The sequence below is a fragment of the Berkeleyomyces rouxiae genome (assembly GCF_048999995.1).
Source record: "Berkeleyomyces rouxiae strain 22BRR77 chromosome Unknown BrBRR77_ptg000001l, whole genome shotgun sequence".
NCBI classification, from domain to species: Eukaryota; Fungi; Ascomycota; class Sordariomycetes; order Microascales; family Ceratocystidaceae; genus Berkeleyomyces; species Berkeleyomyces rouxiae.
The window spans coordinates 4,359,669-4,386,928 of NW_027396491.1; the positions used below are offsets into that span (position 1 = coordinate 4,359,669).

A 27,260-nucleotide genomic window follows, 5' to 3' on the forward strand; every position below is an offset into this window, starting at 1 on the left:
TTGCTTACTTACAATGAGGAAGAAAAAAAGAGGAAGCCAGAAAAGAAGGAAAGAACAAACTCAGGCCAGTTGTTTGCTCTTGCTGTTGCCATCTGGGGATGTTGCCTCCTTAAACATCCAAGCACATTGGTTGGTCATTGGTACCCAAAGCAACAAGGCAAGCAAGTTCCTTTGTGCTAGTCCTGCCCGGCCAACGGTGGCCTGTCGTCGTCATCGCTGCTGCTTCCAAGGCTAGTGGCTCGCCTGCTCCTATGAACAAGCCCAAGCCGTACACAAGAAGGCAAGCCCTGGCATCCGAACAGGTGCCACCGATCAGAGAGCAGGTACCAGAGCCGATGGGTAGGTAGGAAAGTAGGCAGGTGCCTGTATTCCGTGATAAGCGAAGATTGTGTTTTCTTTTGTTGCAACTACGGTTTAGGATGCAAGAGTCCTTCTCTTTTGTTCTCTTTGGGGCTCTGGGGGCAATAGTTGCACCAATTTGGCCAATGCTACGAGCATCACCAGAAAGAAGAAAATACTACTGCAGGACTACACTGGCTGCATAGTGCGTGCAAATCCTGAGTGCGTATTTGTGCACATGCAAGGGGAAGAGAAAAGCAGGAACAGACAGACGGAGGCTGGCATGTAATATTGTGCAAAACTTTGGCCTTGGCCTTGCTTCTCGGGCCCGTTTCCTTGTAGACAACTACCCGCTTGGCCCTCTCGTCTTGGTCTTGGCGAGTCATCTCCGATATCTCGTCTGCCAACGGGCCAAAGGCAAGTGAACAGCATTATTTATACCGGTGCTGGCAGCATATGATTGACGATGTGCTGATGCGCCTGCTGCCTCGGCAAGCTCCACTCCCATTGAAGAATCGATCTCGCACCAGGACCAATCGCTGGCTTAGGCGCTGTCAATCATTGGCCATCAGGTTGTACTATGCGCGCATTTCTTGTGCAGTTTTATTGGCACAACTATTGCACCGGGCTCTTCACCGCCGCCACCCACGCCGTTGCACTTTTAATGTACAATCAATCCTGCTTGCTTATTTGCGTGTGCGTCACGAGGCAAGAAGACGCACGCCTTGCTGGAGTGAGTCCCTGGCATGGATGGAGATTTCAGGGTCGTCCAACGGATATTAAGTCACAAGCCGTACAAATATAGGCTCGGCTTAGGGTGTGCCAAGAAATAGTTAGCGGGGAGCCCCTGTATTTAGCGGTGTTCTAGCCGATCTAGAGTGCCATACATGAGTATGTAGTATGTATGTGGATACATTAGTTAGTTGGTTACACGTGTAACTATTCCATACAGATATGTGTACTTGGCTATGCGTGTATATCCTACACTGGCTCATCGGCTCGTCTCAGTCGTACTGTACATACATGCACATGTATCCTCCGAGGCAAAGCATTAGCTGAAGTGTCTCAGCCCACTACGCCGCCATACCACCATCACCACCACACTCGCCAACGCACCCAAGCACAGCGCCATCGGCTTATCGCTGGGCACAGAGAAACAAACTGCATCCGTGGTCAGGATCAGGGCTGTTGATGAGGATTCGTTCACACCACCAAGTCAGGTATGTATGTACACAACTCAACTACACAGGCATAGATGGCCACTGCAACACTGTAGCCAGGTAGACAGCTAGGAAGGCTAGTCCACCATGGCTTCAAGATGCTTGCATGTGGGCTGAGAACCCTGGGCGACCAGGAGGGGCACAAGCACCTGGGCTTGCGCAAATCTGAAACACCAAGTGTCAAGTTTCACGTGTAGTCAAGTAACTATACATGGCCATAACTAGTCATATATCTCTCCCTCTTTTTGCTTTTTTGCTTGATGGCCCCGTCTCTTACTCGCTGCCTATTTAGAAGAGCAAGCAGCCATGTTTGCTCCCTTCAGATAGGGAGAACAGATGGCTGCTCTAGTTGCTCTAGTTGGACAAGTCTTGTTTCTGCGTCGTCGGTCTCTCTTCTATCTCTCCGCTTCTGCGTCTACTCAAACATACTCGCTGTGATCTGCACTGTGCCTGTGTTCTAGAACTACCCTCAACGCTTTTAGCTCTCTCTGGCTTGTGCACATTCCTCCGTTCTCTCTCTTGATAACTTGACGTGACGTCTTTCCCTGTGCGCGCCGCTGTCGAACTGTATTTGTCGTGTCTGTACCTACAATAATAGGACTTGATACTTGATATAGAGCCCTCCACGCCCGCTGCCAAGTGCCTGTCTTGAATTTATTTGGCGCCGCATCATGTCCCGTCAGGCTGTGGCCCCAAACTCTATCGTGGCCCGCTGAGGTCTCGGCTACCACTTGGATAAATCATTTCCGTCAGAGATGACTGTCTCTTTTGTGCTTGTTTCGTCTGAATTGCATCCCTCTCCTGCTTCAAACCCTGTTCCTAAATCGTCTACCGAGCCTAGGCCATGTCTCAAACACATTATCCCCTCCCTTCCCCTCGCCTCTCCTCCCCTCCCGTCTTAGTTGTCCTCCTGATATGTAGACTAGACAATTCCACCAACAATAGAACCCTTTTCTCTCCCCCTGATGCTGTTTTGGTTCCTGAACTTTGCCAAGTATGGCCTAGCTGCTATGTCACTGGGTTGGGCTAGACTGCTGACAGAAAGGGCCATAGCGAAGCTTTGTGCCCTGGAACCACGCCACGGCCTTTTGTCGCGGACTAGAACCCAATGTGAGTGCTTATTGCATTCGCGAACCTACCCCATTCACTTGCGACGCGGCACCAGCTAGTTAATCTCCTCTGATTTTCGCTTGCTCTCGCTCTCTCGTTCGTTGCCGCGATAACGTGATATGTCTCCTAACTCCAACTTGTTTGGTTTTACCGCCGTAGATGAGTGTCTGGCCTGCCAATACCGTGTGTCTGTATGTTAGCTAGCCTAGCTATATTTATCGCCACCATCACTACCAAATCAAAGCCAGTGGTCTCTTTCAATTGCCACTTGTAACTGGAAGTTTGCTGCATCATAATGCCATGAAGTTTTCTGCATCATCGACATTCATGCAACAACGGCACCTGATGTTTCTTTTTCTCAGTCAGAAGAAGAAAAGAAGAAAAAGAGGCTACATGATAGGTCCATCCCACACATTTACCTCTAATAAAAGCCAAGGCCCTTTTAATTCTGTCAAGATCTACGATACACTCTTGGCTTCTTGTGCCGCAGGTGCAAACACCGCCCAACTACAATCTATACCAACCTTTGCACCCTGGTGACCATTATAGGGTTAAGAATTTGCGTTCGCTTGATAGGGTCTGTGACGATCCCAAAAGTATGTGACGCTCGACAAACTACCCCGCCGCCCGAAGACTTCATGGAGGGGTAACTAGACCAGGCAAAACAGCATTGTGTTGTGCTGTATGTAAGAAATCCCTTGCTAAACATGCGACAACAGATTGCTGCATGAAGCAAGGCGGTGGGCATTTCTCCCCCAAGCCTGTCTTTGTTTGTTTGTTTAGTTGGCTGTTTTGCGTCGCATTGACAGACTGTACAAACAGACAGACAGACAGAGATATGTACATACATACATACCATACATACATGCACGTCAACCAAAGTCAGACCACGATATTAAATGGCCGAAGACACCAAACAATCACGATGCTTGTAGCATCAGAGTCGATTCCGAGTGCTTCGGGGTTGCCAGCCATCTGCATGTATACTCATCCCTGGCCGGGTCCGGCCGGGCTATACACATGGCCGCGATAAGAGGTGATAGATAAAGAAAATGGCCGGCTGCAGCTCAGCCGAGAATGAATCTCATCGTGACGTGATCCTGAGGCCGAAGCTGGAGCACGCTGTACATAGCTACTTGTATAACCGGTTACAAGTCCATGCTTGTAGTCTAAGAACTCGACGGCTCACCGTCGGTGGCGACTAGCACGTCTGACTTTTGTAGATATTGAACGTGGCTGAAGCAATCTAATAAGACCACACAGACGCTGTCTTTTGCCTCCTTTCAAAACAATGTCATGTAAAGTGTAACTAACTAGGCTTGTCGTTGTGTGCTTGTTTGCACCTGAGCTCCCGCCTCTAACCCCAACCCTAGCACATTAATCCAACACAAGCGCCTTCTTTTCTTCCTGCTTGCCGACATTCACGACCTTGCACCCTCTTGACTTCCTTTTCTTCTTTTTTGCTGCCGTCTTTCACACACGGAATATACCTTATTTTCCCTCTGCTTCTCACCCTCTTCGCCGCCTTAAACACAACCTCCCACAATGTCTTGGCAAGGTATGTCGCCCGCATTATCGCTAGAGCTAGCTATGAGTCTTCTCTTGTCTGTAGCCTTGCCTCGCTGGTCTCTCACGCCCAGCCCAAGTCGTGTTTGCGCCCCCTCTACACCCCGCCATACCACACTTTGGTTGGTGGTGAAGCTATGCGCAAGGCTACCACCGGACTTGATAGCTCTGCCACCACGCGGAATGTCTTTTTTTTTCTATACCATACCATTGCTAACCTCAGAGTCGTTCCATATAGCTTATGTCGATACCTCGTGAGCTACCCCTCCTTTGTGTCCAGCTGCTCCCAACCTCAACCCCCCGGAGACGACGGAATCATGACTCTCAATACTCCATACTGACAAAGCCATGCTTCTTCTAGCCTCGTTGCCTCTGGCCACGTTGACCAGGGTGCCATTATCAGCGCTGCTGGCGACAGTGTCTGGGCCGCTTCCCCCGGGTTCACTGTAATTCTCTCCCTCTGTCCCTGACCCTATGCGCAACCTCGTTTCATTCGGCCACCCAAAACAAGTAGATGGAAGAAGCTTGATTTCGGCCGAGGTGCTCAGCTATTAGCGCATAATCGCGTCCCGCCTTTCTTGACGGTTCTAAAACACCACGCTTGCGATGCAAATAACTAACATTGGCCATTTGATGTAGCTGTCCGTCGAGGAAATGAAGGCTATCGCTGGTATTGTCTCCGAGAACGCAACCGCTGTTAAGAACGCCTACGAGAACGGTGTTCACGCTGTCAAGAAGCGTTTCATTGCCACCAGAATTGATGGCCGGACTCTGCACACTCGCCAAGTATGTTACTGTTGATTTCCCAAACCATATACAAACAACCGCTAACCTCACTCGGCCAACTCCCACAGGGCCAGGAGGGCTTCTGCGCCGCCAAAACCAAGCAGGCCATTGTAATCGGCCACTACAACAAAGACCAGCAGGTTGGAAACTGCTCCAAGACTGTTGAGGGCTTGGCCGATTACCTGATCGAACAGGGCTACTAAACTTTCCGAGTCTACTACGCACCTATACAACACTAGCCCACGGGCGAATAATAATGGAGCTTGTTGAATTCGCGACACGAAATATTAAATGTGTGGATTGAGTTATTTGGCTGCCTCTCCCGTTCTGTCTTTTATAGACGTTTGTCAAGTGCAAGTCGAGTATGGCGTGGACTAGAAGAGCTATAGGAGGGTGCCTTTACCACCCGCCAACCTTTAAGATGGCAAATGTCCGTCATGTATGTATGTAGTTTTGCGGCCGGGCATCTGGAGATAGTCATCATGGCCCAAGCAAGGCTATTTGTTTTCCTGTCTGGTGTATATGCTTGTTATTGTCTCTATCAAAAAGCAAGTTCTGCCTTTGCCATGAAATGTACTGTGGTGCCATGTCATGTTGGGGCTCTGCCAACTGTGCCATGCGTCTAGGGAGCTTAGACCAAAAGTTCTATGAGAAGAACACTGTATCCTATCTCTCCGCATCCATGGTATCGGGCTTTAGGGAGCTTTGCCTGCTTGGCTTGGATCGAGACCAATTGAACAGATGAAGTAGGATAAACTATGGGTAAATCAACTAACTAATATATAAAAGTCATTATCCGAGTAAAAACAGAGGGCCTATCATGTCTCGTAGTAACATGGAAGCATTGCCAGAAAAGCAGTAACTAATAGCAGGTTCCTGCGCCCAACGCCTAAAAGACATTTCGTTGAGAGGCGTCCCAGCCTGACTCACCGAGTACAAGTAGCACAGCGAGCGCCTCTTCACAACCAGCGCATACACGCGGGACGCGGCCAGTCTTGCGCAGTCCCAATCGCTACCCGCGCGCTCTAATGCCCGACTACACGGGCAGCTCACTGTTGCGGGCCGTAACGCCCAACTTGTCGATTCCGGCGGCAATGTACGGGCCGACGACGGGCACAGCGCGCACGAAGCCGGCAATGGTGCCGAGGAAGTCGCCAAACAGGATCAAGATGCCGTAGAGCTCGATGCAGAAGCCGATGAGCGGCCAGCGCATGAGGATCAGCGTGATGCCGCCGAGAAAGGCGGCGGTGCCCTTGGCCTTTTGCTTGCGCGCAAAGAACATCATGGTCTTTTGCGGGCCGATGATGAGCGTCAGGCCGATCAGGAAGAGGATCTGGGGAGTGCAGAGCGCGGCGTGGCGCGTGTTAGATAGAGTGTTGATAAGAACGGACTGGGTGGTCGACGGGAGGAGAGATGGGTGAGTCATACGTTGCCCATGGCCAGCCTGGAGTCAAAGACGAATTGGTTAATGCGCGGTCAAGGCTGCCTGTACCGAGCACAGGCTTGGAGAGTGAATGGGGCATGACTTACATTGCGCGGTCAAAGAACATCATGATGCCGCCGATGAGGAAGAACCCGCCTTTTAGAGCCGCCGTTAGCATTCATGTATCGTTTACATCCCATGGCGCCGCACAGCGAGGCAGCACGCAATCTGTAGCACCGGAAAAGCGGCCCGTTTCGGGTAGAGGAGCTACAGCGGCTGGTCGTGGGACGGCAGCGGCGCGTGTCAGGATATCCGAAGTGGGCTTTCCGGACGCCAACTAACCTCCGGAACAGAAAGCCACGCCGATTTCTATAGCAAGCAGGCGGTTAGCATCTAAGCATATCTCTTGGCTGCTTCAAGAGCCTGAGCTGGGAGACGGGAAGGGCGTCGCTCAGGCTGATGAGAGAGAAAAGAGGGAATGGTGTATGATGGCGGCGCGTACTCTGCTGGTCTGATAGCCACATGGACGACATTGTTGGAGCTGGTTTGGGGGTGTCGTGTAGAGAGTCAAGATCGATGTACCCTTCTGACTTGTTCTGGCCGTCTAGTATGCGGATTTCGTGTGGTGAGCGTGGGCAATGGATGTCGTCCCTTTTGGTGGCGGATTTGGGGGTCGTTGATTGTAGTCGTCGAAACTATTTTTTTTGGCGTTCGGTGAGCTTTCGGTGGAGATTTCAGGAGGGTAGGATAAGTTGTAAAGTGAGAGAAAGGCGCATGTATACGCGGGAGGTTGGCCGAAATGAGGAGAGATTTTTAATTTAGAATTTGGTAGTCCAGAAATCAAGTCTAGTTAATGGGTGGTGGTTATGGGTTGCCTAACTTTAACTTTGTAGTTGTCACGAGTTGCCAAAGTTGAGACAGTGTCAAGCTGTTTTGTTCTAAAACGGGATTTTCTGTAGTAGGGCTTGAGCTGATTGCTGAAGCTCAAACATGACCGCTATAAGACTCGGACTTTTGCACGGCTTTAGTGCGCGGCGCCCTGTAACCAACAGCTGCAGCCCAAGCTTGTTCTGGTACATGTGGGGCACTTGTTTCAATGGGTGCGCCACATGAAGAAGAGGCGACGTGCTCTCTATTGAAGGACATGCAAACAAGATAAGACGTTAACAGGCTGCTTAAAAACTGGAATGTATGATAGCATGGTCATTCGGTTGAGATGAACCACCTCATCGCGATAATCAAAATATATTGTAATTCCCTCCCCTCGATCTGTTCTCTTGATATCACTGAAGCCATCTTCCTGGTGCTGTGATAGAACCCAGGTTTAATAGACGGCAAAGGCAGAGCATTCCAAGCTATTTGCTACTCGGCTATTTCTTCGCGCGTAAGCTGCATAGAGAGATGTCTTGCTGCGTGGGCCTCCTATGAAGTCCTCTACTTGAGAATGGTATGTGCCCCGCGGGCCTCGAGATACATTTCAGCCACGCCCTGGGGCAAATCGCGAATCAGGCCAAAGACCTCCTTGTTGTAGTAGCGCATGCGTGTCTTGGGATCAACATAGGCCGCTGGTAAGCCCGTCACGTCACAATAGCGCTTGGAATGGGCCATTGATGGCGCCGACTCGATGTTTGTGTACGTCGCCACGGGCACGCCGCCTGCCTTGACGGCATTCTTCTCGAGGACCATTTTGGCCAGGCTGCTCGACGCCTGTGTCAGGCGATCGCCGTTGCTCTCCTTGCCATTGCTTGTCGGGGTCGAGTCGCCGCTCGTCGAGACGCTGTCGTTGTCGGTGGCGGCTGCGCTGGCCTCGAGCGACGCGGCTTGTGCAGACGCCTCGCGCTTCGAAATGTCGCCGAGAATTGTCTTTAGGTTCTTGTTGCGCCGTTGATTGGGCTTCCAGTGTGAGTTGCGGAAGGTCTTGTGGATGGAGTGCATGTCAAGAGTCTGGAGAAACTCGATGTGCGCCAGCTGCGCTTCGGTTGGGGCGGCCATTCTGGAGTTGGAGTCTGGATTCCGAGTATATGCTGTATTCGAGAGTGGGAGATTGAGCTCTTTATGAGAAGCAAGAAACTATTTATTGACAAGAATATGGTTCTTTGGACGGAAAATACAAGGCGAGCGATGAATTGAAGAATGGAAATCTTGGGCTGTCGCTATTCGATTCGATTCGAGCTTGTCGCATAATTTTGCCCAGTCTCACCGCCCAACTCGCTTCACCTGTGTACCCTGTACGCACTTCGTTGCTCTTTCAATTTTGACGACATCAACAAGACTTAGATACGAACAAGAGCCACTTGGTATAAGTCCCATTGTAGAGATGGTATGTGATATGTCATCAGGTGTGCGAGCTTCAACTAACCGGGCTACAGGAAAGCCCCCACGAACACCAGCAGAACTTGCTGCTAGGCCGCATTATCACAAATGTTGTAAGTTCCCTCTACCACATCACAGCGAAGATAGAATTGACAAGTAACAGGAGAAACTAAACGAGGCTGTCATGGCTATGAACAAGGCTCTTCAGGTGAGTTAGACTATATAAAAAGCCTCGATGGTTCTCTCTCTCCTTTGTCGGAGCACACCAACTGACTTGGTGTGCTTCAGGACATCAACGTGCAGAATATGAATGTCGAGCTTGTGGCGCAGATGTTCAAAAACTATCAATCAAATGTTCTATTTCATCTTGAAGGCAAGTATTAGTTCTTGGCGAGAGCCGAATGTTGTCTTGGAGCGTAGAAACTAACCTTGCGCAGAAACGAATACCCTTGAGCCGCCCTCGTGAGATTTGGGAAGATGTGTGTATACATGTAATGGAGGGTAGCTAATAGGAACCAAAACTACTTGATACAATTGTTAATCTTTGAGTGTAGAACTTAGTGTCCCCATTTTATAAACCATGCCATTATATGGTTGAGTTCGTGGATGAAGAGTGTGGTACGTGGGCTGCTCTAGTGGAGCGTTATATCACGGAGGTATACCGCCCAGAGACTCCGGGATACACTTCTACTCACTCATTCCATCCATCATGATAGCTATATCATTATTCATTAACCCATATCCGGGGAAAAGCACCATAGACTGAGAGTGTCGGGACTAGGCTGTCAGGGGCTGCAGAGTCTTTGATGGCTTGGAACGCCATCTGGAGGGCCATTGTCTTGTCGAGGTCAGTGATGTCGGGTAGTCCGAGATAGGTGTCTGTCCAGCAATTAACCCTTCGATATCTTGAAGCTAAGCTTTACACCATCAGAGTCTAGTCTTTCCATTCTTGACAGTTATTGTTGCGGTGCAACCCTACTCCCATCTCAGCCACATTCGTTTTCTTGCTTGGATACAATACACTATGTGGTACATTTGCTCACACCAACCCCTGCTTGGCCGATAAGGGCCGATCCCGTAGTCGAACCTGAATACACAGGCTGTCCGAATGGATGCCGAAGTAGCTGATCGAGTGAGTGAGCTAGAATATCGATCTGGACGTTTGTCTTCACTCGTGGGCCACTTTACTTGACTATATTTAATGTCTAGTTACACCAAATCTTGCTGACATGGGGCATCGCTAGAACAAAGATCTGCTCTAGGAAGCCACGAATTTGGTCAGATTTGGCTGAGTTTGGACGGTTTCTTGTCGCCATTTTGCGTAAAAAAAATGATGATGAAAGTCTTTATTTACCTGTCTACTCGCGAGGTATTCTCGGCATACGACAGGGGACTACAAGTAGTACCAGAAATTACATACAGAAACAGAAACCAAAATCCAAACCATGCATACAGAAACCCCCCGCACAAAGTGTAATGACTAAAGTGTGTCCACCCGCCCAGCCCAGAGGCTGTCCTTTGCTTGTGTGGCCCCAAAACCTGGCCCAGAGTCCTGGCCTCGCCGCTGATGCAGGCAAAACATAAAAACAAATACAAAGGAAGCAACAAAGGGAAGTACAAATAAAGAGAGAAACAAGTAGGAAAAAGGAGGTGATGGCAGCGCAAACGCGCTAAGGGGGAGACCCCGAGGGTACGCCGTCTCCAGGTGACAGAGGGAGCGCAGGAGGGGCCGCGTCTTGCGCCCGCGTGTCCGGCCTCATGCGGCGGTGAGCCAACAGGGCCGTGGGGGCTTTGGCTGCTTTGGCGGCCAGCCAGCAGGCTCCGCGCTTGGTACCGATCAACTTCTGAAAGAAGCTGCTGGACACCCGCTGTGGGTTGTGGTGGCAAACCCAGATGTGCTCCGGGCTCGTGTCGGCTCCGTAGAGGGGACAGGAGAGCACGGCGTCCTCGTGCTCGAAACGGCGGTGATAGGCCGCAAAGTCGCCGTGTCCTGACAAAGCTGTCAGCACCGCGCGGGCGAGGTTGCGATCGGTCTCGTCAAGGAGACTTGTCCAAGCCTTCTTCGGGGCCTGCACCGGGCGGCGCAGGTGAGGTCTGGAGTTGCGACCCTCTGCCTCCCACCAGGCGCGAAATGCGGTAGTGACCCGGGCGCGGAATTCACTGCGTGCCCAGGAGAGTGACATGCCAGTCCTTGTGGTGATTATGTCTGCACCCCACCTGGCTTGTCTGTCGGCGAGCTCGTTGCCCACGACATCGGAGTGGCCTGGAACCCAGATCGCTTCCACCTCAATGGCTCCATCTGGCCACGGTCTTGGCCGCGGATGGTTGGCGTCGGGACGTAACCAGTCCGCGCAAATTTTTTGGGCTCTCCGAAGGTGTTCCTCGGAGGTTCCGGGCTTGACGTCCCGGGACGTGAGTCTACTCACCGCTGCCATGTTGTCTGAACAGATCCAGACTTTGCGGCACCGCGGTTTGTCCCTCAGGTCGACGGCGGTTATGGCCTCGGCAATGGCCAGCACTTCGGCGTCGTGCACCTCGGCGCGGAAAGGGACCGGGCGGTTTCCCGAGAGCAGGACCTATCCCCCCTGGATAATTACCCAGCCGGCGCCAACCCTGTTCGGACTCAGCTTCGCGTGAAAAAAAATTTTGATTTGATTGTCTTTATTTTACCTGTCTACTCGCGAGGTATTCTCGACATACGACAGGGGACTAAAACTAGTACCAAGAAATACATACAGAAGCTAAAGAACCAAAAACCCAGAATCATGCATACAGAAAATCCCCACAGCACGAAGTATAATGACGGAGGGTCCCCCGACCGCCCAGCGCAATGGCTGTCCTTCGCTTGTAAGGCCCCAAACAAGACCCCAAGCCTCGGCCTTTACCCTGTAGAAGACCAAACCCAAAAGAAAGATAGAACATGACAAAGGAAAAGTGACAAAGGAAAGACAGGAAGTGGAGAGAGAAAGGGAGAACGAGCAAACAGAAGAGAGTGGCAGCGCGCGCGCTAAGCCGAGAGGCCCGGGGGAGCCCCCGCACCGGGAGGTGGAGGGGCGGGCGGTGGTAGGCTCGACGGGGAGCGAGCGGGAGGGTCGGCGGCCTGTGGGTGCGCCTCAGTCCTCGCGCGGCGGTGGGCGAGCAGTACAGTGGGCGCTTTAGCTGCCTTGGCGGCCAGCCAGGTGGCCCCGCGCTTGGTGCCTATCAACTTCTGGAAGAAGCTGCGGGACACCCGCTGTGGGTTCCGGGGGCAGACCCAAACATGTTCTGGGGCGGTCTCCGATCCGCAAAGGGGGCAGGAGAGCACGGCGTCCACATGTTCGAAGCGGCGATGGTAGGCCGCAAAGTCGCCATGGCCGGACAGAGCAGTCAGCACTGCGCGGGCGAGCTTGCGATCTGTCTCGTCAAGGAGACTTGACCAAGCCTTCTTGGGGGGTTCAACTGGGCGGTGCAGATGGGGTCTGATGGCGCGTCCCTCCTCTGCCCACCAGGCGCGGAAAGCAGAGTCGAGACGGGAGCGGAAATAGTGGCGGGCCCAGGAGAGCGACATGCCGTCCAGCCAGATGTTTGTCCTGGCCCCTAGCTTTGCTTGCTCATCTGCGAGCTCATTGCCCGCGATGTCGGAGTGGCCCGGGACCCAAATAGCCTCTACCTCGGGTGGGCCGTCGGGCCAGGGCCTTGGTCGTGGCCGCTCTGGGTGCGGTCTGATCCAGCTTGCGCAGATCATCTGGGCGCGCCTCAGATACTGCTCGGAGGTGCTCGGCTTGGCGTAGCGAGACGTGAGCCGGTTCACTGCGGCGAGATTGTCGGAGCAGATCCAGACCTTGCGGCACTGTGGCTTCTCCCATGAGTCGACCTCTGCCAGGGCCTTGGCGATGGCCAGCACCTCGGCGTCATGGACTTCGGCGCGGAACGGGGCAGGGCAGTTGCCCGTGGACAGGGTCCTGCCGTCCTGAATGACCACCCAGCCGGCGCCGACCTTGTCATCCCTCAGCTTGGATCCATCCGTATAGATCCAGAGATCTGAGGGGTTGATTGATTGATTCTTTATTTACCTGTCTACTCGCGAGGTATTCTCGGCATACGACAGGGGACTACAAGTAGTACCAGAAATTACATACAGAAACAGAAACCTAAAATCCAAACCATGCATACAGAAACCCCCCGCACAAAGTGTAATGACTAAAGTGTGTCCACCCGCCCAGCCCAGAGGCTGTCCTTTGCTTGTGTGGCCCCAAACCTGGCCCAGAGTCCTGGCCTCGCCGCTGATGCAGACCAAACATAAAAACAAAAACAAAGGAAACAACAAAGGGAAGTACAAATAAAGAGAGAAACAAGTAGGAAAAAGGAGGTGATGGCAGCGCAAACGCGCTAAGGGGGAGACCCCGAGGGTACGCCGTCTCCAGGTGGCAGAGGGAGTGCGGGAGGGGCCGCGTCTTGCGCCCGCGTGTCCGGCCTCATGCGGCGGTGAGCCAACAGGGCCGTGGGGGCTTTGGCTGCTTTGGCGGCCAGCCAGCAGGCTCCGCGCTTGGTACCGATCAACTTCTGAAAGAAGCTGCTGGACACCCGCTGTGGGTTGTGGTGGCAAACCCAGATGTGCTCCGGGCTCGTGTCGGCTCCGCAGAGGGGACAGGAGGGCACGGCGTCCTCGTGCTCGAAACGGCGGTGATAGGCCGCAAAGTCGCCGTGTCCTGACAAAGCTGTCAGCACCGCGCGGGCGAGGTTGCGATCGGTCTCGTCAAGGAGACTTGTCCAAGCCTTCTTCGGGGCCTGCACCGGGCGGCGCAGGTGAGGTCTGGAGTTGCGACCCTCTGCCTCCCACCAGGCGCGAAATGCGGTAGTGACCCGGGCGCGGAATTCACTGCGTGCCCAGGAGAGTGACATGCCAGTCCTTGTGGTGATTATGTCTGCACCCCACCTGGCTTGTCTGTCGGCGAGCTCGTTGCCCACGACATCGGAGTGGCCTGGAACCCAGATCGCTTCCACCTTAATGGCTCCATCTGGCCACGGTCTTGGCCGCGGATGGTTGGCGTCGGGACGTAACCAGTCCGCGCAAATTGTTTGGGCTCTCCGAAGGTGTTCCTCGGAGGTTCCGGGCTTGACGTCCCGGGACGTGAGTCTACTCACCGCTGCCATGTTGTCTGAACAGATCCAGACTTTGCGGCACCGCGGTTTGTCCCGCAGGTCGACGGCGGTTATGGCCTCGGCAATGGCCAGCACTTCGGCGTCGTGCACCTCGGCGCGGAAAGGGACCGGGCGGTTTCCCGAGAGCAGGACCTGTCCCCCCTGGATAATTACCCAGCCGGCGCCAACCCTGTTCGGACTCAGCTTCGAGCCGTCTGTGTATAGCCACAGGTCTGAGGGGGGGGAGGAGCGGACCAGAGCGAGGTGTGCTGCAGCGGCAGCCTCTTTGTCACCCCGGATCGGGGCCCGGGTCGAAGGTAGCTTGCCCTTGCATGGCGGCGGGAAGCTCGTGGACAGCTCGTATGGGAGCATACTCCTGAGCTCGCCCAGTATGCCCCACATTGGCCTTATGGAGCCGAGGGGGTGGTTTGGCGGGGCCAGCGCGACTCTGAGAGCAGCCGACCCAAGGAGGTTGTCCAGCGCATAGCGCATGGGAGGGAAGCCCGATGCGAGGTTGTATATTGCACAGGGTGTGGTGCAATATAGCGGCAGGGCGGCGCGGAGGCCTCTGCGGACGGTGCGGTCGAGGAGGCTTGAGGCCCCCAGTAACCCGCGGCTCAGCGGGGCGTCGGGCGGGGTTGGGCGCCACCATGTGGCCGCAGCGTAAGACAGCTTGGCAACCACGCATGCGCGGACCGCCGTGAGGGCACCCTTGATCGGGGCGCCTTTCCAGCACCCGGACAGAATCTGGATGCCGCGAATGGCCGGTGCCGTCCTCTGTGCCACGTCTCGGATGTGTGGCACGAAGGAGAGGTTACGTGACCAGCGCACGCCGAGCCAGCGCAGGGTCTCGCGAGGGCTGACCGCCTCCAGCGTAGAGCCGTCGGGGAGTCGCAGGCTTGGGTTTTGTCCATGACGCTTGCGCGTCACGTGCAGAAGTTCGGACTTCGTCAGGTCGAGCGCCATGCCGTTGTCCGTGCACCAGCTGTCAACGAGCTCCAGAGAGCGGGAGAGAACCGAGCAGTTGCCTTCGAGGGACGAGTCTGAGTTGACTAGGCAACCATCGTCAGCGTACCCACGGAGAGTGCAGGGGAGTGGCATCTTGAACAGCGGCGACATGAACAGCATGAACAAGATTGGGGAGATGGGCGAGCCCTGTGGGAGGCTGCCACCTGTTGGCTGGAGAGCGTCGGAGACGCCGTCTAAGGTTAGGGAAGCCCGCCTGCCCGCCAGGAACGAGGACACCCATCGACATGTTCCAGCCGGGCACCCCAGGTCCGCCAGTCGTTTGACCATGCGGTTCGGATGCGCGGCGTCGAAGGCCCCCTTGATATCAAAGGTGAGGACCGAAGACTCACCCCTGAGGTCGGCTGTGCGCTCGAGAGAGTGCGCCAGGCGTAGGCACATGTCCTCGGCGCTGCGCCCCGGAACCGCACCGGCGTAGTTGTCTTGGATGTGACCTGCCTCCAGCGCCCAGCACGAGAGACGGCGGGCGACTATCCTTTCCAGGCACTTGGCCAGGGTCGGGAGCAGCGAGATGAGCCGGTAGGCCCGTGGCGACGAGCGATCCTTCTTGTTGGGCTTTGGCAGGGCGATCACCTTAGCCTCTTTGAAGGAGGCAGGGTGGTGGCCCCAGAAGAAGCTTGCGTTGAACAAATGGGTGACCTGCCGCTTGAGGGAGGGCCAGGCCAGTTTCAGGACGTTGTTCGAGAGGCCGTCCGGGCCGGGGGCAGTGTTGCGCGGCCTCCAAAGAGCAGCTTCCACCTCGTCTCTGGTGATTCGGGCGCGTGTCGGCGGGGCTTCCGTCCTGGAGCCCCAGGTCCTCGGTTCCACCTGCAGGGCGGGGGATTCGATGTCCCCTGGCCGGGCGGAAGGCATGTGCACGCTGCGAAGGAGAGCGATCTTTTCCGTGGTGTCTTGTACCGTGGCCTCCGCTCCGTCCGCCGGCGATAGTGCTGGGGAGTGGCGGTGCGGAGCTTTCGTCCTCCATTTCACGATACGGAAGAGGTCTCGGGTATCAGTGACCTTCGCCAGCAAGTCGGCGTAGAAAGCCCGAGCCGCGCTCCTGAGTGCGCGCCTGAGGCGCTTCTTGGCTTCGCGGCGTTCGGTCCTGGCCTCTTGTGCTGCGGCCTGTGTCGTTGCCTTTTCCACCCTGTTCCGCGCTGCGCTTTGCTCCGCACGCGCGACGCTGCACTCCTTGTTCCACCATGGGAAGCTCTTGGCCTTGCCCAGAGACTTGGGCGTTGATGCGACCAGGGCGTCCAGGATCACATCCTGTAGAAGTCTCGCGAAGTCGTCAATGTGCTTTTTCTCCGGGATCTGGCCGTCTGACCTCCGGTACTCTCTCACAAGGTCGTCCAGGCGAGCCGCGCCGGCCTTGCATGCCGCGTCGAACTTCTTTTTGTCAAGCTTATCCATGAGGAAGCGCCCCGCGGGGCTCGGGACCACTGTGTGCCCTGGCAGCGGGATGGACACCAAGAGCGGGAAGTGGTCACTTCCGCATGTCAGATCGTCCCGTAGCTCCACGCTCGCCCCGGTGACAAAAAGAGGCGACGACATTATGGTAAGGTCTATGACACTCCCTGACTCGTGGGTTGGCTCCCCATCCGCGTTGCCCAGCAGAAGGGCACGCTCTTCCATCCAGGCCAGTAGGAGCTCGGCGTCGTTGTCGTCCGTGGCGCATCGGGGGTCCCAGGCACTGTGGTGGAGGTTGAAGTCGCCCACTACCACAGACCGCGGCCCTGGCTGCATGCTGGTCAGAAGACGAAGCGCCTCCCCTGTCCTAGCCGAACCTGTCCCGGCATTGTAAAGGTTTACGATGCTGTACGTGTGCCCCCCGATTAGGACCTCCACAATGATGACATCCTGGTGTTCTTCCCTCATGTAAGAGATCTGAGGGGTCCGAGGAGCGGACTAGTAGCTGGTGGGCCGCGGCTGCGGCCTCCTTGTCGCCTTGCAGCGGGGAAAAAAAAAAAAAAAAAAAAAAAAAACAGGGAGGCTCACCAGCTGCCCAAAACCACATCTTCACATCTTGATCACCAAAAAAAAACAATAATGCAGATCTCAAAAAAGAAAAAGCAGAAACTCGTGAGATTGTCAAAAGACAATCTTGTAACTCAGGCCCAACCAGGATTCGAACCTGGGCTTACGGAATCAGAATCCGACGTCCTAACCAACTAGACTATTGGGCCTCGTGTGATTTCTTGAAAAATGAGTATCTAAACTGGTTACTTAAAGGAAATGTTAAGAGCGCGGAAAAAAAAAAAAAACAGACCAAGAAGCTTCCCTTGAAACTCGTGAAGCTTTATGTATCGACAATGGCCAATTCACCAAGATCACACTGTCCCTGGTCTAAATTGTCATTCACGGCGACCAATTGAGCCAATAATTTTCCCTGTTTGAGACACCGGCTTTCAGTTTTGCTTCAAACGCTTGAACCCTCGTCGCCCAACGAATCTCAGAGCCGAAAAAAAGGCAAAGCGCCAGGCTCGCTATTTACTCTTGCGCGCCCATCGCGGAATTTAGTGTCAGACAAGGCTGAGCTTTTGAATCTCGAGCCCGCCCCATTCATACGCCTCCAGCCTCTCTCTCCCCTCGCTCTCGAACCACAGGTTCAACCCTGGCCGCCCCCGTTGCGACACACGATTACACGCGACCATGGCCCCGACTGCTCTCGATTCTACAGCGATGGACGTGGATCTGGATCCGCGCAAGCTGCCGCCGCAACGCACATATCCGCCCGCGAAAATACACCCCGCCCGCGAGGCCAAGTTTGAGCAGGCGATTCCCATTCAACGAGATGGCCGGGAAAAGGCGCTCTCGCTTCCCTCGGGCGGCGCGGCAATTGTAATTGATAATGGTGAGACTACTTCCTCCGAGTCGCGCGACTTGAACCCCTGGGTACATTGTCTTCAGCTAACACCACATGTTTTGTTCTTCTCTGTCATGTTTAGGCTCGTCTGCTGTACGTGCCGGCTGGTCCTTCGATAAGCGCCCCCGATTCAGTATACCGCCGATATTCTGCAAATATCGCGACCGCAAAGCTGGGCAGACGTTTACCTTTGCCGGCACCGACTGCTACGCCGACAACTCTGCGCGATCCCATATAAAGAACGTTTTCGAGACCGGTACAAACATCGTCAGCTCCTGGGACGCCATGGAGCATGTCCTTGACTATGTCTTCATCAAGCTGGGCATGAATGAGGTCGACGGTGCCATTGATATGCCGATTGTTATGACGGAGGCAGTGGCTAATCTAGCTTACAGTCGAAAGAGTGAGTTTCCCGAGGAATTCGTGTGTCTCAATCCATTTCTAACCCCTCTACAGCCATGTCGGAGCTTATTTTCGAGTGTTATGGCGCTCCTTCTCTCACATATGGGATTGACTCGCTATTCTCCTTCAAATACAATCAGGGCTCAACGGGTCTTGTTGTTTCTTCGTCGTATACTTCGACACATGTTATTCCCGTAGTTGACTCCAAAGCAATTTTGTCACAAGCTACGCGTCTCAACTGGGGTAGTTATCAAGCTTCAGAATACCTCCTCAGGCTACTTAAACTCAAGTACCCAACCTTCAGCGGCAAGCAGACCGTATCACAAGCCGAGCACATGATCCGGGACTTTGGCTACGTCTCTACTGACTACGACAACGAACTCGCACACTACCTGGACTGGACTGGCCTAGAAGACCGCGACATCGTGATACAATATCCCTATGTTGAAGAGGTTGTGGTTCAAAAGAGCGAGGAGGAGCTTGCTCGGATTGCTGAGCGCAAGCGTGAAGGCGGCCGTCGGCTCCAGGAGCAAGCTGCCAAGATGCGCCTGGAAAAGCTTATGCAAAAGGAGCGACAGCTAGAGGATTACAAACAATTACAAGCGAAGCTTCAAGAAGCCAACAAGAAGGACACAAAGAGACTTCTTGATGACAACGAACTCAAAGATGAGGCACAGCTCGAGAAAATAATCCGCGATCTTGACAAGGCAGTGAGGAAAGCACGGACAAAGGATGTTGGCGGCGGAGACGACGAAGAGCAAGCTCCGCCCGTGTTTGATCTTATTGATATCCCCGATGACGAACTGGAGGAGTCTGACGTCAAGGCTAAGAAGCTGCAGAAGCTGGCAAAGGCCAACTACGAAGCAAGGCAGCGGGCCAAAGCAGAAAAGTTGGCAGAAAAGGAGCGAATTGCCGAAGAGAAACGCCTAGATGACGAGCGCCGCAATACTAATATCGACGACTGGCTCAATGATAGACGCGATGCTCTCTCGTCGACTCTCCAAAAGATCAAGGAGAAGGAACGGCTCAAGGCCGACATGGGTAACCGCAAGAGCTTGGCATCACAGATACGCATGAAGAGCATCGCGAACCTAGCTTCCGACACGCCTACAAAGAAGCGCCGTCGTGGCGGTGATGACGACGACTTTGGCGCCAACGACGACGACTGGGGCGTGTACCGCGACATTGCCGACCAGTCGGACGAAGAAGAAGAGGACCTTATGGGCAAACTCACATCGCTCGAAGAAGAGCTCCTGCGCTTTGATGATAACTTTACTTATGAGGACACCTTTTCAGCCAAATCGGACTGGAGCAAGAGTCTGCTGCACGCGTTTGAACGCGGCCCACGGCCGTTTGACGTCGACTCGGCTGCCGAAGCAAACCAGATCCACCTCAACGTCGAGCGCATCCGCGTGCCCGAGGTAGTCTTCCAGCCGGCAATAGCCGGGCTCGACCAGGCGGGTCTAGTGCAGATTGCCGGCGACATTCTCAACCAGCGCATGTCGGGCCACGCCGGGCGCAGCGAAATGCTCAAGGACGTGTTTTGCACAGGCGGCAACACCATGTTCACAGGCTTCTCGCAGCGCCTTGAAGATGGGCTGCGCGCGCTGCTTGATGCTGGCGCGCCTCTCCGCGTCAGGCGCGCGCGCGATCCGCTCGAGGATGCGTGGAAGGGCGCGGCGCAGTGGGTTGGCTCGGATGCGTGGCGTATGGCGTCGGTCACTAGGGCCGAGTATGAAGAGAAGGGCGGAGATTATATCAAGGTAAGTCTCGGGGTCCCAAAGACATGGTTAGGCAGACTCTTGGCTAACAGAAGAATCTACAGGAACACGACATGGGCAATGCACACATGCCGCTTTAATGAATGTTCAGGGTGCAGCTATACAGTTATTAGGGCAGAGGCATTATACGTAGTATGCCGCTTTGGCACGACTAATTTTGACTTTGGTTTTTGTTGCGAATGGGTAGTACAGTGTGGGAGTCCATATCCTAAGTATGCCCAAGTATTGAGATAGAACCTGCAACATAAGAATACTACGTCACGATGGTGATTTCAAGAGTTCAAAGGAGAATAATTTGTTCTTACAAAAGAATACCAGAGGAATAATGAAAAGGAAAGTAATAAAACAGTACGGGTCCAATAAACGCCGCCAAGTTAGCTGGTGAGCATGCTAACAAGACATAACCTGGATGGAACACAAAGAGAGAGACTCCATAGCGGGGAGGCCTCGGGTATAAGACGATGGGGCCAAGACGGAAGATACACGGGGTTAGGGGAGGAGGAGCCAAGAGAAGACAGCGGCTAAAGGGGCGGGGAGAAGTGGAGAGAAGGGCGGGGCCACATGCACCAGCAGATGCCAAAGGCGCCCTCATACATTCTAAGCCACGGCGGGACTCTGTGACGCAGATTGTCTACCGGCCGCAGCAAGCCCGGCAACAGCCTGGGCCACCTGGTCGAGCGACGGCGCATTAGGCGCAGGGTCGGCAACGTCAGTGGCCATGGGCTCACCAGCAGACGACGGCTCAGGCGGCGGAGCAAGCTGGGACTGGGCGCGGGCCTGGACATCGGCAGCCATTTGTGCAGCGCGGCTAGCGTCCTGCAACACAGCGCCACTGCTCGCGGCATCGGCGGCAGATGCAGCGCTGGAGCCAACCGACGCGCCGGACTGATCGCCGGTCAGCGGCACAGGCGGCGGCGGACACTTGCCTTGCAGGTCGAGCAGACGGCGCTGGATGTGCACGCAGTACTCGCGGAGCGAATGGTTCTCAGCCTCGATCTCCTTCCATCGCTTTTCCATGAGGGCGTAGTTGGCGTTTTCCACCTCCAGCTTGCGAATGTGGTTTTCCTTGCGCTGGCGGAAAGCTCTCTAAAAAGATCACCACCGCCGCCCCAAAAAAAAGTCAGTTACGTAAGTTCTTAGGAAGCAAGGAAAATGAGTAAGTTTGGGCAGAAGGGGGAAAAGGAGAAAAAAAAACAAACAGGCGTCATGATTCAAGCAACAGGGCAAATTTTCTCTCATTTATTCTCAGCGCTTTGGCGTCTTCACAGAAATTTTTCCAGCGATATTTTTTGTCCGCCGTGTTCTTACGGGCAATTTGCAACAACCACAGAATCGACTTGGCGATGACGGCGCCGATTGGCACACGCGACGGCGAACAGGCATAATCAAGGCAAGGTAGGAGGGGTTTCATATCAACACGGTCACGGGTGAAGGGAAAAGGTAAGAAACGCACCTGGGCTGCTCTGTTCTGGGCTGCACGTTTTGTCGTGGACAACTCCCGCTTTGCACGATGGCGGCCATCAATCGAATGCGACAGGTCTGAGTCAACGCCGCCTTCGTCCATCTCGACCGACATGTCCATGGGGATGCCGGTGGGCGACGTCAGCGCCGCCTGCATGGGCATCATCTGGGCCGTAGTCGCGGGGATGGGCATGCCGGAGGGGATCATCGGAGGCTCGGCCACCGACACGGGCACCACCACGGACACGGGTATCGACGACGCGGCAGCGGCCGTCAGCTGCGGCTGCACGGCTTCGGGCGACCGCAGATGCGGATGCAGGAACGAGCTGCCAGTCTCGGGACCAGCTGGGCCGTCGTCGCGTCGGTCGTTTGCAGCCAGCGCGGCAGCCCGACTGGCTTGTGCAGCAATGTTGGAGAGGCTGGGATTGGACGACGGCTGTTGCGGCGCCTGCTGCGATGGCTGTTGCGACGGCTGCTGCTGCTGCGAGGCTGCGGACTGGTCGTCGGGCTGGGCGCCCTGCGCAAGACTCTGCAGCAGTTCCATGTTGGCCCGTAGCTGGCTCTCGGGCTCGGTGCTGGAGTTGGCGTACTCGGCAAAGGACATTTCGACTTTGGTGGTGTCCATGCTATGGCGGGCGGGGGCCAAGACTGGAGAGCAGACAAGAAGCAAAAGACGCTCGGGAAGATGACGATGGCGGTGTTTGTTTTGTTGGATTCGGGCTAAAGCGAAGCTGGAGCGAGCGCAGGCGGTGGATGGAATTTTTGCGGAGGAGAAACTGGGCGAGTGGGACTGTCGTTTTTTTTTGCCGTGATGCAATCGAATGCGCACGCCAAAAGAGACAAGGCTGGCGGCGCGGCTAAAAAAGACGTGCGTCGAGGGAGAGCAAAAATGCAGCATAAACAAAAGAAAAAAAATCCCAGCAAAACCCCGACCAGCACTGGGCATCTACCACAAAGCTAAACTACAGAAAACAACGGGCTCTTTCTGGGTATCCAAGTTTATCACGAGATAATGCAGAAACGCCCAACGTATGCAGCGCTGGCAAGGCTAACTCGCATGCCCCTCGGCACAAACAGCCCAGTCCGGCTTTCCTGGCTCTCCGGAATGTGGAGGCGGCCCGGTACTTGATTTGTAATCTTCGCGTGAGATCAACGCCGAAAACGTGTAATTCGGCCGCTTGGCTCGTCGTGGAACGCTGTTTTCTTTTTCGTTTTTGTCAGTACGAGGCGCGGTGTTGTACTTGACTCCCGTTCCCGCTTGCTAGGGTTGATTAACCCTGTCACGTCATCATTGTGGTGAGGGGTATCTGCTAGGTGAACGCTAGCCATGGCTAAAAGACATCTTAAAGACGGATCTCCCATCTCAAATCGCTCGTATTTCGCCTTGGTTGTATTTGATCCACTTTCAACTACAAGTAACCCCATGTATTACCATGTGGTGTGTAGTGGCAGGGCCTGGTTTAGATGAGAATTGTGTTCTAGCATAATAGGTAGTTAGGCTAGACATCACGGTGAATATTGGCATGACCTTCTGCTTCTGTCGTTGGTGGACGGAATATGAAGCCCTCCTCGACATCACATTCCGATCCGACTACCTTGTCTCCTCCCAACTCTGTCACTCTCCCATCGCCTCACAAAGCTCACCCACAGCTGTGGATGTGCTCTGAATATCCACCAATGGCCTCGTTCTCTCGGCCGTTTGCAGACTTTGCACCCGCATGGCCAATTGTGCTCTCATCGTCCGTGGTACTTGTCAAAATCACCATGTGACCTAGCTCGATCCTGGCGAGCCCATCGTAGCCGGAGACACGAAGAGAGGGTTCGGCGACGACATCAGCTCCCAATAGGCGGCATCCTTTCTGTTCTTCCCACCAGTCCCCATAGTCGAGACGTGAACGGTCTCTCCTCTACCTGTCTACCCCGCCTTGATTTTATTCTTTATCTGTCTGCCCCGCCGAAGGCCTCTTGACTTGACTTGACTATGTTTATCGTCTACCGGAATCACTAAGATCAAACGACGCCGGATTGGTTACCGGTCGGAAATTTAAAGTCCTCCGCTCGACACGCCGCATAGTTTCTGTGTGTTCGGGAGGGCGCACCATCCCCAAGCCCCGAAGAATTAGTGGTCCACACTCCGCTATGAGCAGCAAAAAACACAAGTACAAAAGAAAAAAAAGAAAAAAAAAACCTTTTTCCCCAGATAAACCCTAACCCCCACAAAGAGTTAACCATACCACCAACATTCGTTCGACCGAGAAACGTGGCCAGACACAAAGTCGACCATCAAAACCAGCGTGGCATGGGAAAACCCGAGTCGTTGAGCGGGTGAAAAACTATGCTAGATGAGCCCTCAGAGGCTAGGAGTGTATCCTTCCGGTTTTCGAAGTGGCCGCCGCACCGAACCATGGCTGAGGCCCGATGCAGTCCCTGAGTGCCACAGCAGGACAAAGGAAAGACAAAAGAAAAAGAAAGGACGAGGGTGGACTGTCTGAACCTTCAAAGGGACAGTCCCGAGTTGCGAAGATGGATCCACGAGTTGTTGGGTGTGGCGGCGATGAAGGGCCAGCGATCGCGAGGAGGGTGTCGTGAAAAGGGGGCGAGTCGACGGCGAGGAAATCCCTCAAAGTTGGGAGAAAGCGGACTCGGGCTTCGCAGCTCGTTGTCGTGTTGAAAAGACGAGAATGGCCGCAGCATTGGGATCGTGTTGCTGTCCTCATGAGACCCTCAGCATAGGCTCGAGGGGGGGAGGCCGACCTCAAAGGTACCCCCCCTCCCTCCCCCCGAGGGTTGTAGGAGGTAAGGTTGGCGTCGACGGCCTCGGATTTTTCATTTCATTTCATTTCATCTATTTTACATCATTCGGAGTGTTCGTCAAGCACTCATAAGATGACCAGGTAGGTCCTGGCAACCTGGCAGCGGCATAACCGGCTGCCGGGATCCTCCGATTCGGACTGCCTTGGTGACCGTAGTCTCCCATCTCCGAAGAAACTGTAGACGCCGACTCGGGATTTCCCTGTGGTGATAAGCACCTCCTGGCGCGGGATACCCGACGGCCTCGGAGCGGCGTCCCTGCAAGCCCGTTTGAGCTGATATAGTGGGTCGACTTCCAACAGCAAGAGGGGACATGGTCTAGTGGTATGACGGATCCTTAGCATGACGGAAGCTCCGGCTTCCCCGCCTGGATCAGGTCCGGGGTTCGATTCCCCGTGTCTCCAACATCACCGAACGATGAGATTCGGCCTCTCTTTTTGTGAAACCTGAGTACAACTTCACAGGTGTTAGGTTTGTATTTTTGACGTCGCACCAGAACGAGGCTGAGGACTGTTTGTGCTATATTACAACTGTTAACCGGGCTCTGATACTCAGCCTTGTTCCTGCCCCAGCCAATGAAATCGTGAGCGCCAACTTCACATATATCGCTGATATTGATATTGACGGCGTGTAGCTCAGACTATCGCATACAATTTCAGACCGGCTCACAAGCTCTCCAAGTTCAGGCGACTTTGTTCGTTTGCATTAACGCAGTTTGAATTTCAAAACGCCTCATCCATTCTCTTCTGTTTAGCAAAAGCCGAAAAACAATAGGCCTTTCTCAACCACCAACCGTCTTATTACACGGCCATTCATAAGCACGACAACATGATGCTCTTGCTCCAATTCCTGTCTACAATTCGTGACTATGTCCACAAGCAAGACGGGCCGGCACTCGGTGCATGGCTCAAGGTTGAGCCCACAGCTTCAGAGCAGTACTTCAAGCTGGCCCAAGAGTTGCGCTCGCAGTTTCGCGATGCCGCGGCCGTTGAAAGCACCGTGACAAACTGTTTTCCAGACGAAGACCCTGTTGACGGGAGGGGCGCGCCCTGGGCTGGCTTTGTATCTTTTATGCGGGAATACATCATGTATTGGCGTGACGCAAACTTTGACGATCTGGCCAAGACACACGAGCGTCTCTGCACGCTGACAAAGTAGGCGCCACTCAGCTACAGCTAGAGATAGAGCTACAGCTACAGCGTACACGGGACGGGACCCAGTGCTAACTTTATCTTGTATAGTGCCTGTGGCGTAGCCTTTGCCAATCCCACCTATGGCGGCATGCTTCTGCAGACGTGCATGTCGCTCTCTGAAGCCCTGTCTCGGCTCACCATGGCTCTGAACAAGAGACCAGATCTGATGGCTCGGCAAAAGGGCGGGGGTGACGAGGAGCGGAAGACCATTACGGAAGTGTGTGCCGAGATTTTGCAAAAGATATTTACCACATGCCTGACCGATCGGTCGAGTGCGCGAAATGCAAAACCAGAGGGCAAGAAGGTCGGCGTGTACATGTTTGCGAATCTGACTCTGAAGCTCTTATTTGCCGTAAGTCGAGCCCATGTTCTACGTCATTGCTACTTCAAGCCAGGCCTTCTAATATGTCTGACATTTCTTCGTAACAGTGCCGGCGCAAACAACTCGCACAGCAAATCTTCACCAACATAGAAACAAACTCTCCGCCACTATCTCTATACCCAGCAGCCCAGCGAGTTACCTTTTTGTACTACCTAGGCCGCTTCTGGTTTAGCAACAACTCATACTCACGTGCATCTCTAGCTCTCGAGGAGGCATATCGCCAGACACCGCGCTCCTGCACTAGCCATCGGGCGTTGATTCTCTCCTATCTGGTCCCCTGCAATCTACTCATGGGCCGCTTCCCATCGCCTACTCTGCTTCAGCGTCCTGAAATGCAGGAGATGGCTCCCCTCTACAGCGGGCTGTCGATGGCGCTGAAACTCGGAAATGTACAGCTGTACCAGTCACTCCTAGCTTTGCATCGAGACTATCTCATAGGAAAGGGCATGCACGCTGCCTTAGCGTACGAGGGACGCGGTATTCTGTACAGGTCCTTGGCCAGAAGGGTCTTTATACTCACATATGTGCCTCCTCCGCCTGGAGACAAGAAGCCGGCCTTGCTGGACCTGGATTATCTGCAGGCTGCGGCACAATACCTTCAAGACAAAATCAAGGCACTGCCTCCGCATACGCTGGCCAGTAAGTCCATCTGTCTGTGGCATACAATGATTGGGCTACTGTTATATTGACACATCCTTTAGCATCGGTAAACACCAGTCTACCTAACAACACGCATCTCTTACCGAGCTCCTTTCTCTCCACCAACTCAACTTCAACACGGCTTCTGCCGCACGAGGGTCTTGTTGCCGGCTCAGAGGAAGTGACTCCTGAAGCCATTGAACTCATTGTCTCTTCTCTCATCGACATGGAGTTTATGCATGGCTACATATCGCATTCACTACGCAAGTTCGTACTCTTCCGCGGCAAAAACGTGCCCATCGCAACAGCAGGTTGGCCAACAGTGGCGCCAGCCATTCGCGACCGCAAATACGACGAGGACTATGACGTGACGGCAGTGCCGGGCTGGGTGCGCAACTAATTCAAAGACGAGGGAGTGGTGGAAAGCTAGCGTCACATATACTTGGATGTACATACATACATGCCTTGCAAGGTTGGGAGCTTCACCCAAATATAACAAACACACTCGACATGGCAGGGTAAAAGCTCAGTCTGGTGGAGATTATTCTTGATCAAAAATGCGAGCATTATGGCAACTGGATATAAGTTATCGAATCAAAACGTAGGTATCATCATCGGCTCCCCAACACCAAAACCGCCACCAAAAAAGAAACTATCGCTAAAGGTATAAAAAAACACCGCCGTGACTGCAAAACCCAAGGCAAAAAAAGAAGAATAAAAATGGAAGGGGACCCAGAGTACAATAAGAAGTCTGGCTTAATAATACATGAAGAATGTATCAAGATCTCAACACGGATAACCAGAGCCACCACAAGAGACCCCAGAAGAAAACCAAAAACTGC

The 27,260-nt window shown here is 54.0% G+C and overlaps 8 protein-coding genes across 8 annotated transcripts; 3 read left to right on the plus strand and 5 right to left on the minus strand.

Moving 5' to 3' along the window:
* Positions 1-4,214: 4,214 nt before the first annotated feature.
* Positions 4,215-5,224, plus strand: BROUX77_001219 (uncharacterized protein; the record flags this gene model as incomplete). Its single annotated transcript, XM_073745624.1, has 5 exons — positions 4,215-4,227; positions 4,474-4,489; positions 4,597-4,681; positions 4,875-5,021; positions 5,090-5,224. 5 exons carry the CDS (start codon positions 4,215-4,217, stop codon positions 5,222-5,224), a joined length of 396 nt encoding a protein of 131 aa, XP_073609454.1.
* An 833-nt stretch (positions 5,225-6,057) lies between these two features.
* BROUX77_001220 (uncharacterized protein) lies at positions 6,058-6,977 on the minus strand (the record flags this gene model as incomplete). Its single annotated transcript, XM_073745626.1, has 5 exons — positions 6,058-6,354; positions 6,450-6,465; positions 6,552-6,600; positions 6,787-6,813; positions 6,947-6,977. The coding sequence occupies 5 exons, from the start codon at positions 6,975-6,977 to the stop codon at positions 6,058-6,060; spliced, it is 420 nt and encodes a 139-aa protein (XP_073609455.1).
* Positions 6,978-7,878: 901 nt separating this feature from the next.
* Positions 7,879-8,436, minus strand: BROUX77_001221 (uncharacterized protein; the record flags this gene model as incomplete). Its single annotated transcript, XM_073745627.1, has 1 exon — positions 7,879-8,436. One exon carries the CDS (start codon positions 8,434-8,436, stop codon positions 7,879-7,881), a length of 558 nt encoding a protein of 185 aa, XP_073609456.1.
* Positions 8,437-10,427: 1,991 nt separating this feature from the next.
* BROUX77_001222 (uncharacterized protein) lies at positions 10,428-11,192 on the minus strand (the record flags this gene model as incomplete). Its single annotated transcript, XM_073745628.1, has 1 exon — positions 10,428-11,192. One exon carries the CDS (start codon positions 11,190-11,192, stop codon positions 10,428-10,430), a length of 765 nt encoding a protein of 254 aa, XP_073609457.1.
* A 572-nt stretch (positions 11,193-11,764) lies between these two features.
* Positions 11,765-16,629, minus strand: BROUX77_001223 (uncharacterized protein; the record flags this gene model as incomplete). Its single annotated transcript, XM_073745629.1, has 2 exons — positions 11,765-12,748; positions 13,150-16,629. 2 exons carry the CDS (start codon positions 16,627-16,629, stop codon positions 11,765-11,767), a joined length of 4,464 nt encoding a protein of 1,487 aa, XP_073609458.1.
* Positions 16,630-17,535: 906 nt separating this feature from the next.
* On the plus strand, positions 17,536-20,012 carry BROUX77_001224 (uncharacterized protein; the record flags this gene model as incomplete). The annotated part of the gene is made up of 4 exons (XM_073745630.1): positions 17,536-17,737; positions 17,832-18,152; positions 18,206-19,914; positions 19,977-20,012. The coding sequence occupies 4 exons, from the start codon at positions 17,536-17,538 to the stop codon at positions 20,010-20,012; spliced, it is 2,268 nt and encodes a 755-aa protein (XP_073609459.1).
* Positions 20,013-20,529: 517 nt separating this feature from the next.
* On the minus strand, positions 20,530-21,997 carry BROUX77_001225 (uncharacterized protein; the record flags this gene model as incomplete). Its single annotated transcript, XM_073745631.1, has 2 exons — positions 20,530-21,018; positions 21,386-21,997. 2 exons carry the CDS (start codon positions 21,995-21,997, stop codon positions 20,530-20,532), a joined length of 1,101 nt encoding a protein of 366 aa, XP_073609460.1.
* Positions 21,998-25,032: 3,035 nt separating this feature from the next.
* On the plus strand, positions 25,033-26,818 carry BROUX77_001226 (uncharacterized protein; the record flags this gene model as incomplete). The annotated part of the gene is made up of 4 exons (XM_073745632.1): positions 25,033-25,358; positions 25,446-25,749; positions 25,827-26,418; positions 26,481-26,818. 4 exons carry the CDS (start codon positions 25,033-25,035, stop codon positions 26,816-26,818), a joined length of 1,560 nt encoding a protein of 519 aa, XP_073609461.1.
* Between the last annotated feature and the right edge of the window lie 442 nt (positions 26,819-27,260).